The 12,179-nt window shown below is 41.5% G+C and overlaps 1 protein-coding gene across 1 annotated transcript; it reads left to right on the top strand.

The window, feature by feature from the left end:
* Positions 1-2,484: 2,484 nt before the first annotated feature.
* LOC311490364 (uncharacterized protein) lies at positions 2,485-4,015 on the top strand (the record flags this gene model as incomplete). Its single annotated transcript, XM_084547808.1, has 5 exons — positions 2,485-2,619; positions 2,731-2,924; positions 3,104-3,251; positions 3,392-3,596; positions 3,705-4,015. Coding segments are annotated over 5 exons (993 nt in total), but the record flags the coding sequence as incomplete, so codon positions are not given.
* Positions 4,016-12,179: the final 8,164 nt, after the last annotated feature.

Genomic DNA, 12,179 nt, shown 5'->3' with positions numbered 1-12,179 from the left:
CACTTATTTGGATGTGCAGTGGCTTTAACCACATAAAAAGCAGAGTGAAATAACATTTTGTACTATAGAAACATTATATAATTCGAAACATGCATTATTCTAGCTACATTAATGGCATAGTGCTTGGTATTTCCATAACCGTGAGATACGCGCTCACCATGACGGCAATGAGTTAACAGACATAAACCAAGACGTATAGCCCAGCAGCAATCTATCTAAATTAACACATATTTGAAGTTCCATTCATGATATGTTGTCAAATATTTAAGTTATTGTAAGTTTACATAGTTTAAGCTGTATGTTTCATTCGTCCTCCATGCTGTTTAATTTGTCCCTGCCAGGAGGGATGAATGAAAGAAATCGCATGTTTGACTTCTCCTTAAATAACTCTTGAACGGTTTTGTTCAGAGCTGTAAATGCAACTGTATTTGACAGAGGACAGATGTTGGTTGCTAGTGACGAAATATTAACTTTCACTGTTTTACGATGTATTTGTAAATTACCGTTTCATTAAAAATTGTTTCATTCGTCACGGCTCTCCCCCACGGAGTTTTTTATTTTGACTTAAAATAGCTTATGGACTAGCCTATTCTTTCTACTTAGATCTTCATTTCAGTTTGGAATTAAATCATGATGAAGATTTGACCATAAATGCCTAGGTCAATGTTTAAAACGGCACCTGCGACTCGCGCTCATAGCGCGCACCAAAAATATATACACTATATTACCAAAAGTATTCGCTCACCCATTCAAATGATCAGAATCAGGTGTTCTAATCACTTGGCCTGGCCCCAGGTGTATAAATTCAAGCACTCAGGCATGCAGACTGTGAAACAAGACATTTGTGAAAGAATGGGCCGCTCTCAGGAGCTCAGTGAATTCCAGCGTGGAACTGTCATAGGATGCCACTTGTGCAACAAATCCAGTCGTGAAATTTCCTCGCTCCTAAATATTCCACAGTCAACTGTCAGCTCTATTATAACAAAATGGAAGCGTTTGGGAAAAACAGCAACTCAGCCACGAAGTGGTAGGCCACGTAAAGTGACGGAGAGGGGTCAGCGGATGCTGAAGCGCATAGTGCAAAGAGGTCGCCGACTTTCTGCACAGTCAATTGCTACAGAGCTACAAACTTCATGTGACCTTCAGATTAGCCCAAGTACAGTACGCAGAGAGCTTCATGGAATGGGTTTCCATGGCCGAGCAGCTGCAGCCAAGCCACACATCACCAAGTGCAATGCAAGGCGTCGGATGCAATGGTGTAAAGCACGCCGCCACTGGCCTCTAGAGCAGTGGAGACGCGTTCTCTGGAGTGATGAATCACGCTTTTCCATCTGGCAATCTGATGGACGAGTCTGGGTTTGGAGGTTGCCAGGAGAACGGTACATTTCAGATTGCATTGTGCCAACTGTGAAATTTGGTGGAGGAGGAATTATGGTATGGGGTTGTTTTTCAGGAGCTGGGCTTGGCCCCTTAGTTCCAGTGAAAGGAACATTGAATGCTTCAGGATACCAAAACATTTTGGACAATTCCATGCTCCCAACCTTGTGGGAACAGTTTGGAGCGGACCCCTTCCTCTTCCAACATGACTGTGCACCAGTGCACAAAGCAAGGTCCATAAAGACGTGGATGACAGAGTCTGGTGTGGATGAACTTGACTGGCCTGCACAGAGTCCTGACCTGAACCCGATAGAACACCTTTGGGATGAATTAGAGCGGAGACTGAGAGCCAGGCCTTCTCGACCAACATCAGTGTGTGACCTCACCAATGCGCTTTTGGAAGAATGGTCAAAAATTCCTATAAACACTCTCCTCAACCTTGTGGACAGTCTTCCCAGAAGAGTTGAAGCTGTAATAGCTGCAAAAGGTGGACCGACATCATATTGAATTCTATGAGTTAGGAATGGGATGGCACTTCAGTTCATAGAATGAGTAAAGGCAGGTGAGCGAATACTTTTGGTAATATAGTGTACAATAAGCTGTATTTGTATAGCACCTGTCATACACAGAATTCAGCTCAGAGTGCTTTATATTTGGAGCATGTAACACAATAGAGAGTCCGTCATTATCAGTCATTCCTCTTCCCTATTCGAAATAGGGATTTTTGACACATCTATGTCTTCCTCGAAAAGCATCAAGTCATAGTATAGTCAGCATAGTAAAGCTCCAAGGCATAGTAGGTACATACTACAGTACCCTCTAGAATTATTGGCACCTTTGGTAAAGTTGACTAAAACAGGAATGAAAAATTTTCTTTTGGTGATTTACTGTACTCCCACAATGAAAACAATGAGGAAAAATCCACTCTGGAAGGGACGAAAATAAATAAATATTTGTAATGAAAACACAATAAGCATTTTCTTATGTAATTGCAACTTATTTAAGTAAATCAGAGTGTCTGTGAACTTCTATTTTAAGTAGGCTAGCCTTCATTTAAAAGGCTCTTAAATTATAAACAAATTTCTATTAAAACTACATGTCCTTCCTTTACAGAATGGGCCATCTTTCGGCAGGAAGCTGATGACCGGATACCTTGCAGCGAAGGGGGTCAAAGCTTCCGAGGGCCGAGTGGGTAGAGTTTTAAAAACAATCCACCAGCCATATCACGCGGCACGACAAGCAGTGAGTCGTTGACTTTGTGCATTTCAGAACAGGACGGCTACTTGACAATTGTTTTTCAGTTGTTATTCATTGCAATGTCACTGAGCTTTATCTTCCCTTTAATTTCTCTAGGGGTCCAGAAACCTTAATCCAGTACCGTACAATGCTGAATACATGGGTCATAAGCTTCACATCGACCAAAATGAGAAGTTGGTCATGTTTGGAGTGACCCATGTGATGGCCATTGACGGGTATAGCAAAAAGGTGGTGGGACACTGCACTATGCCCGTCAAAAATAATATTCAAATTTACGAGGAAGTATACAGGTAAAAAAATACACAAACACTTATACTTCCTCAGTCGTCATTTATAAGTAACAGCATTAATTTTGGACAGTGAAATGCATTTTAACATAAATGTCATATTTTTTGCAGATAATTGTGTTTGTGTTATGTTTTATATCTGTTAGTTTTATATCTATAAGTTTTATATCTATTGTCCTCAGACCTGCTGTCATTTCTTATGGCATGTGGGATCAAGTCAGGGTTGATTGTGGACGGGAGTTCTACCTCACCCTGTACGTTCAGGAGAAGCTGGCTGCCTATAGGCACAATCTGAACAGGCTGCCATACCTCCAGACTCCCTCCACAAGGGTAAGGCTAACAAAACTTTAAAATTTGTTTGAGCACTTTTCACATTTCTTTTCTTTTTTTTGTTTGAGCACTTTTCACGAGCACATTTCCTGTTGGTGATAGGGGTGCAGATTAACCCTGTCAATGTGTTACTTCAACAGAATCTTGTCATCGAACGAATGTGGGTCGAAATCAATGAGCGGGTCAGCTACCCCCTGAAGACCGCGCTGGTCCAGATGACAGACCAGGAGGAACTGGACATGGAGGACAACCTCACCAAATTCTGTGTGTCAAGCTTGACTTTGCAGGTGGCCAGAATCGGCATGCAGAATGTGGTGGAGTCATGGAATGCCCACAGAATCCCAGGTGTGACACTGAATTCTAGCGGTATTGTTTTGTTTGTTTTGTTTGTTTTATTTGCTTTACAACTGACTTCATTGACTAGACCCATACCAACACATTTTCCTTTCTCAGGGAAGGGCATCCCAAACATTCTCTGTGGACAAGGGTGTCCATCAAAAGTGGCCGAGCACCTGCTCCCCCTTGGCAATGCAGCTGCTGACCTCTACGAGCAGGACATGGGTGGAGGAGCAACATTGAGATGGGAGTCTCAGTTTGCCACAGACCCCTTCCCCACTATTGAAACCCGGCAATGGGCGGAGGGACATTTCGGGTCCCAATTTGATATGCGGGCTCTGCAACAAAATGTTGTGAACCGCAATTATACACACTTTCAAAGCGCGTTGACGTGTCTGATTGACATCACCAGACAAGGTGCAATGTAAACTTCAATAAAATGATTCACACTTGTAAAACACACTTGTGTATCCTTCTCAACACTGCATGTAGGGCTAACACATGTTAAAGTGTTCTTTAAATATATCTCAACAAATTATTTCTATTATTTTGTTGATGTATTATGCGCTGTGAGGGCATAGAACATGGGTGCATGCAATGTGACTGATGAAGTGATAGGCCTATTGTTTAAATAATAATAATAATAATAATAATTACAGAATTTAGAACAATACAATTACCTAAGATTAGTTAATTGATTATACATTGATTAAAAATATACAAGATTGGCGGACACACAGTTATGTTTTTGCTTGGCGGAGGTCTGCGCTCTCGGAGTGCTTTTCTAGTTTATTTTATGATCTCTCCAACATAGCCTACATGCCTATACTCTTTTTTACCATACCATCTCCATCAACTTCTGCCTTGAAGACACTGATGAGGCCATGACAATCTGCTTCCATCTTGGAAGAAAATATAGAATTATATAGGACAATAAAAAACATATTTTATTAAAACAGGTTTGTCATAGGCTTCACAATGAAAAAACAAAAACAAATATCTAACAAGAACTAACAAAACTAGAACTATCAGAAGTAGATCAGAAGTATCTATTCAAAATCTTTAAAAAAAAGACAGCGCAGCGGACAGGCCCCTCACAGCATGGATGTGGTTTGCGAAGTCCTCTGCTCGACACTTCAAACATGTGTCTGCTGTATCACACCACCGCTCCACGCAGACCCTGCACCCCACCATGGACCCGCAGCAGGTGGCAAATAGAGGGTCCTCCATTACAGCTGCAGAGGTTTGAAAAAAAAATATATATATATACAGTTGAACCTGAAATTATTCAACCATTTTTTTAAAACCACATTCATAACTTAAGTATTCTTAAAAAGCATTAAACCAGTAAAATTGAAATACCTCAACACTACTAACAGAACAGGTAAAAGTATGTGAGTTTTGTGTTACATTCATACATATGTGAGTCATTCCGTGTCAAATCAGATAAGGTTGTTCCTGCACAGTCTCAGATTTTGTTCAGACTTTGTCTATATCATCAATGGGTCCTAAAACCAAGGCCTGTAAAAATATCTCTGTGCAAATCATCTGTCTTCATATCTTTATCAGACCTTGAAATTCTTTCATTTTTACAGCTTGAAGAACACATGCCATGTTTTGGGCATTCATATCTTGACAAATATGTTCCCTAGCCTCCCCAAACTTTCTAGGGTGGAAGATCAACTCATAATAAGCATGTGTAAACAATTTAAAGTCTGTACTAAATGTCTCTTGAATTTCGAAAGGGCCTTAGATGTTGGAAAAATGTGCATTAAGTGTGATATTGAGGGTATTAAAAAACAGTTTATTTTTTCACTTGGTATTGGTCACTATTTTCTCTTCAAATACATCAGTTTATTAATGTTTTCTCACAATTTGAAGTCTCCACAACAAAAGACCATGACCATAATAAGGATAAAATACGGCGTGTTTCTATATTTTACAGGTTTTTTGACTCATATACATACCTTTGCAGACAAGGCAAGACAGTGCCTCCTTTGCTGGCTGCAGGCCTGGTCTACTCAAATGATTTTTAGCAAGCTCGGAGAGGTGGCGTATGGCAGCTGAGACATCCTGGAGGCCCTCAGCAGCCTGCTTCAGGTCCTCCATCTTCAGCAGCACACCTTTGGCTGCGGTGCTATCTTCTGCAGTACGACTGACAAGACAACACAATACGAGGAAATTGTCTTAAAAGTAAGTGAAGAGGAAAGTACCACAGTATCAAGGATCGTAAGAGGGAATTTGACTAGTTTGATTAGATGGTGATTGACCCATTGTGGAATTAATGTTTAAAGTACATCCAAATCCATAGCAACATACAGTATGTACTAGCTACTGGTATAGACTGATGTATCAGCTTAAGATGTACGGTGTAAACTTATGTGTTAAAGAGCCAAGCTTTGTTACCTTGATTTTGCCCTACGACCACTCTGAAATTCTCTGAAGCCCTCCTCCGTTAAGACAAACACCTTCCTTGAATTCTGTTTCCAGTACTGGGAACCTTAAGGGTGACAAAACATTTAGATTACATCTGTGGGTCGAGGAATGCATCTGATAGTTGTTTAGCAATATCAGTGGTACCAGTGGCATTACTTACTTCTTGTCCCATCGGAATCAAGGATTTCGTAGCCCTGGCTGTCCGTCAGGATAAGGGCATCCTCACTGCCAAGAGCATCTTGGACCTTGGCAGTGATGCCCTCCACAGTAGCTTCAGCCTCCATCACCTTAATGTTCAAGGTGCTGCTGGGAATAAGGCGATTGCCCACCACCTCAGCCACATGAATGGACCTAAGGAAAAATCAGATTGTGGTTGTCACATTCATTGTCATGCAAAGATGACTTTTCAAGAGCAGATTTTACTTGCATATTTCATAAGTTACCTCTGGAAGCTCCGCCCAAAATGTCCAGAGGCCCGTGGTGGGAGCATTCGGTGGCCTGTGGCTGAGGTGGAGGGCAACGAGGGTGAGGAGGATGAAGAGGAAGAGAAGGAGAAGGGGACAGGAACAGAGACAGGAGGTATTTGGGCCACAGGGTCTGTGGTGTCCGGCTCCCCGTTCACCTCATAATGTCCCCGGCCCTCGAGGGTCCCTGTGGGGAAGTGACCATTCTCCTGGGGGAATATGGCCCCATTGCAATCGTCCGTCAGGTACATGGTGCAGGCCCTTACCTGTGGAGTGGGATAGAATGGAAAATAACAACAACCTTAAGTATTGCAAGCAAAACAACCCTAAACAACATGGCCTGTTAAAAAAATATTATAAATTATTATTAATATTTGTTAAAAAAAATGACAGTAGAAGGCATAGACGGTAGAAGCGTTTTAAAGCCTGCTCTCATTTGCCGGTGTTGCTTATTAGTGTTCTTTGGCCTAACTGATTGGTGATGATTTTGATTTACGTCATTTATTCATGCAACCCCAGCCCTACAGGGCGATTTGAATGACACGGAAGTAATTCTCCAGTGTTTGTTTATGTTTGTGTATTTGAACATGTTATACACTATGAAGAATTACACATTTTTCTATTAAGAAATGGTGTGATACACAAGCTCCAGCTCAATGTCCACACAAAGGTAGGCATACTCACCCTATGCCAGCAAAAATATTATTTTTACGTTATGTAACCCGGTAATTCGCTTCACAACTCCACAGAACGTCTAATAGGAAGACGGGCTCTGGTAATTCACGTTACATAGCAGAATAGTGTACGTTCAAAAGTATTTGTCGCTCAATTCTGCATCTACATCGCTTAAAATGTCAGATTTCTGAACAAAATCTCTGTTTTAAGTGTATTCCGTTTCATGGTCGTGCAGAGTTGGTAGGTACAATTTCGCTCTAAGCACTAATACGCAATGTTGTGCCTTAATCAGCTGATTTTGTAACACAACCAACCTGCGTTTCAGCTGAACATCTGAAGTTGATGATAACGTGTAGTGGTTCCCGACTTTAAGTACTCTACAAAACACAACTTACCTCTGTTTCCAAGACAACATAGACTTTAATGACCCCCTCCGTCCTCGTATGTGAGACATTTGAAAAGAAATGCAATGTGGAGGCTATGTTGCGTTTTAGCCTATGGCCTACTCATGGGCCTATTTGTCCTGGTGAAGTCTCTTTCTCTCTATGCGTGTTTAAAACAGTAATGGAATCATAATCCATGTTTTTGCCCATAAATAGTTTACTTTACATCCTTTTGTTTAGAATTATGATTGGATAGAAAAAAAAATCAGCTGGTTCTGTTATATAACAATATGATCTACATATCTGATCTGGACTGCCAAGTTAAAATAATTGATAACCCCAGGTTTGTCACTTGGCCTTCTCTGAAGGATATAGTGTGTGTTTGTAAAAACTGCTGGTCATCCATATTGAACAGCTCTGTCTCCTTCCTCACAGAATGCTACCGTTGGCTCACCAGACCATAGACCAGCATGCAAAAGCAAGCCTCCTTCCTCTGAAGAATGATGCTCATCACGAATTCTGGGTGAAACCTCCCATTGGTCAGGAAACTTCATCACAACCAAAGTTGACACCAGGATGTGGAACAGTGTTGGGTCTATCTGACCTGATGGCAACCTTGCAGTAGTAATGACAGTGTAATGGTCACCTCAAAAATGACTGCACACTTTGTGTGCTATTGTTACTCATCATTTAGATCATAAACTCACTGACTTCAAATATTACCTAATGAGTTACTGTATTTTTTCACCTTTTAGCTACACTAGTTATTCAGCACCTAAATGAAAAACTCATGGACGTAAAAATATGTAATAACCATTCAACCAATTTATTTTAACCAAGCTCCATTACATCAACCACTACTACTACACACACGCACACATAAGCCTATACCGTCTTGATTATGTATTTACATGTGAATTGTTCAAACTGACAATAGCCTAGCCTAAAGTGACACCGAATGCCAATGTAAATGTAAATGCACTGTACATCATTTTTAGCTGTAGGCTACTACTGAGGTTAGTTGACTTGAGGTTGCACTTGCACAAACTCACTTACAGACCCTATACACCAGCCCCTTCGGCTCTTTGCTTGAGTTGGAAAGAAAATATACCTGGCAACATTTAATTCGGTAGTTATGTTCTCCGACGGTTTTATTAAGGCCACCGTAGATGTGTCGACAGATAAATCGAATATAAAAAGAAAATGGATAGGTTTTTATTTACCCACGTTATTTCCACCCCTTTTGGTTTTAGCAATGTGGATGTATAGCCAGTAACTCCGATTTATGCATGAGTGACTTGCTGAAAAGAAGGCCCATGAAGCGAACGTCCAAAGGTGAGTTAGAGAGAACTTGTGCGGTAGAATGGCTCCCCCATGGGTTCGCTAGCCCAGGACTGGATCATATTCAAGATCGTTATTCTTATTCCACTGCTTGGTTGAGTTTCATGCGCTCTGTCAAACGTGCTAGTGAAATATGACATAGTTTACGTTGGTGAGCGTTTTGACTGTATTCTGGCAATAGCTCCGCTCCGCACCATGACACCATAAGATAGGCTACAACTTCAGCGGTGCATCAATTTTCGAACGCCATTCCTTATATATCGCAGTGCTATTTTATGGCTAGCCTATATTTAATCTACTTTCATTTTGCGTTACTGTGAAGTGGTGTAGGCTTCTTGTTAATATATGCGGCTGACCGCTGCTGACAACATGAGCTGAGGTAAACTAAAGGGTTAGCTTGAACATCTCAAGCTAGTTTAATGTAACCGTTAGCATTAGCGAGCGGCCTGTTATAACATTGAGCATTAATTTAAATATTGTACAAATATCATACATTTAATTTCATTCACAGCACCTGGAAAATGCTACCGATTTTATCCACCGTCATGTCCTCCTCCCTAATGGCAACTCGTTTGCTCCCACGGAATAAAATAAAAGATTCGGAATCCATTTTCCTCTCCTTTTTTTTAATTTTTTATTAGGTTAATGTTAACGTTATCAAACGTTTCGCGGTTAATATTTTCGCGGTAATATACAAACATCTTCCGGGTTAAATATAAAGATATTAATTCAAAATCGGTTATGAAAATACGGCCCAGCTGATCCTATTCCCCATTTCCAATCATAAGCACATCAAAGAAAATCAGAAAACGAGTCGTTTTCCGATTTTCGTTTTGAAATCCAAAATCGGAAAACCAAACCAGGGTCATTTCTCATTGTTCGTTTTCCGATTTCAAAACGAAAATCGGACAACGAGTCGTTTTCCGTTTTTCGTTTTCCGATTTCAAAACGAAAAACGGAAAACGACTCGTTGTCCGATTTTGGATTTCCCATCTGAGAACGGAAATCGAATGACGGCGACGTACACGAGTGGTCGGTTGACCGAGTTAGGGTCATTTCTCGTTGTTCGTTTTCCGATTTCAAAACGAAAAACGGAAAACGACTCGTTGTCCGTTTTTCGTTTTCCGATTTCAAAACGAAAAACGGAAAACGACTCGTTGTCCGATTTTGGATTTCCCATCTAAGAACGGAAATCGAATGACGGCGACGTACCTTGGTCGTACACGGACCTAGCAGGAGCCCTCTCGTCTTCACTTGAAAATTCTTTGCCAAAATGACCAATAAAATTGCCTGTTTTAATAAAATTAAAACTTTGCTTTGAGGGAATAATTACTTTTTGACCGGTGGGGTGAAAAATACGGGACATCGGCAGATTTTACCGGCCAAAGTCAGGTACTTACGGAATAACGGAAACACAGCTGTAAAGACAGACTCGCCTAACTATGTTATCAGGGAAAATAAAATGTCACTGTGCAGTAATCTGGCTACTCTGTATTTGCAACACAGTATAACAAACATGATCAAAAACTAATAAAACAAAAAAAAAAATGTCTCTGGGGTTGCCAGAAATTTGTGATGTTAAAATGGGGTCACAACCCAAAAAAGGTTGGGAACCACTGGCTTAATGTATCTTACTGACCACAGAATCAGTAACAGATAAAGGAAGGGGATGCAGGTCGAGATGACCAAACGCTAGATTAACCGCATGTCCATATCAGGGAAGAGAATGTGTTCTTTGTTAAGGTTGTTGTGTGCAGGCACTCACTCGAGGAGATGGAGCGAGGATGGAGTCAGATGTTATGGGCATGAGTGGCAGGTGAAGAGGAGTGACGGAGTCAGATTACGAGCCAACCAGAAGACGACACACCCAAGTTCGCCTGCATCCTACACAACTTTCTGTAGTAGTATATTAGAACTGGGTCAGGGAAAGATAGGTAGTCAGACTTCATGAACTGACACGACTTTGTTGTTTGTCAGGGACAGGAAGAAAAAAATGAGCTCTGTAAGCTTATTTCTTTGTGCTGCTTTTAATAAATTACTCCTGAGAAATAGAAGCGTGCAGTGTCGTCCATTAAACGAACACGCGGAGAAGAGGAACGAGGTCAAAAAGGGATTGTAAATGGTCTTCTCGAACAATTTGGTGACCCCGACGTGATGGTCGACAATTGGCAAGGATAGGAACTCTGACGTTTTCAGAAATCATCCAGAGGTCCTGTTGAACCAGACGACAACGCCGCTGCACATAAAATAAGGTAAGCAGATGCCTGTTTAATCAAAGTTCTGCGATTGGCTAAATCTAAAAAGTTGTCTGTCTGATCAATACGACATCTGTAGTTTGAACCAAAGAAATAAGCTTAAAATTGTGCACTTTGAGGTGAAAGGCCCCGGGGGGTTAGAGTCCTCCAAACTCACATTATGGAGGCCGTGGGTTAGGAGACCCTGGGGTTAGAGTCCCCTAAAAGGCAGATACGGTCTGGAATTGGTCAGGTGTGCGGGTTTAAAGACCCTCGCAATTTAGAAATTGCGTAAAAGCTGCGCATGCACACCTGGAGACCTTATGTCTCCACGTAAATTTAGAATTGGGATCAGACACGTGCGGGTTTAAAGACACCCCATAGAAGCTGCGCATGTACGTGTGACGCCTTAAGTGTTGTGTAAAACGCTCCGGGTTAGAGGCCCTGGGTTAAAGTCCCTAAAGACCGGGTTAGAGGCCCTACGGTATGGAGCGCCGTAAGAGTGTGTGTCTTTACTCTGTTTAAAGGGTTATACGTGGGATTTGACTCTGTTTTCGGGGTTATATGTGAGGGAGGGTCCCGAGGCAAGGGCTGATTGAAGGATATCTGTGATTATCCTGCCGGTCTCGTTTCTGTACGGGGAGGTTTGGGTGACACTGTTGACTGGTGAATTAAAAGAATTACGGAGGTTGGGAATTAACCCCTAGGTTGTGACCGGACCAAATTAGTTTGGTCTAGAAGCTTGTCATAACGATCTCCTGATTTGCCCAATGGAGGCATTCACTGGTCACGTGCACGTGTATAACAATTTTCATGGAAACACAATAAGAATGGAAGGTGAATTTGATAGGGAATGTGAGGTATATGGAGGTTGTCCATCGGATGGTGATAATGTTCAGTGGACTGGTGGGAAGGAAAGATCCTTGCCCAAGTGAGTAGTGGAATGAGGGAGAAGGAGAGAAAGGAAAAGATGAAAGAGGTAAAAGGAGTTTGGCAAGACCTCCAACAAAAGGGAAAGGTCCCTGGAGGCACCGAAAGGGTTCAGCTTGTATCTGTATT

The sequence above is a fragment of the Chelon labrosus genome, assembly GCF_963514085.1.
Source record: "Chelon labrosus genome assembly, chromosome: 7".
NCBI lineage: Eukaryota > Metazoa > Chordata > Actinopteri > Mugiliformes > Mugilidae > Chelon > Chelon labrosus.
Note: the sequence above shows the minus strand (reverse complement) of the source record. Positions and strands in the feature narration are given on the sequence as shown.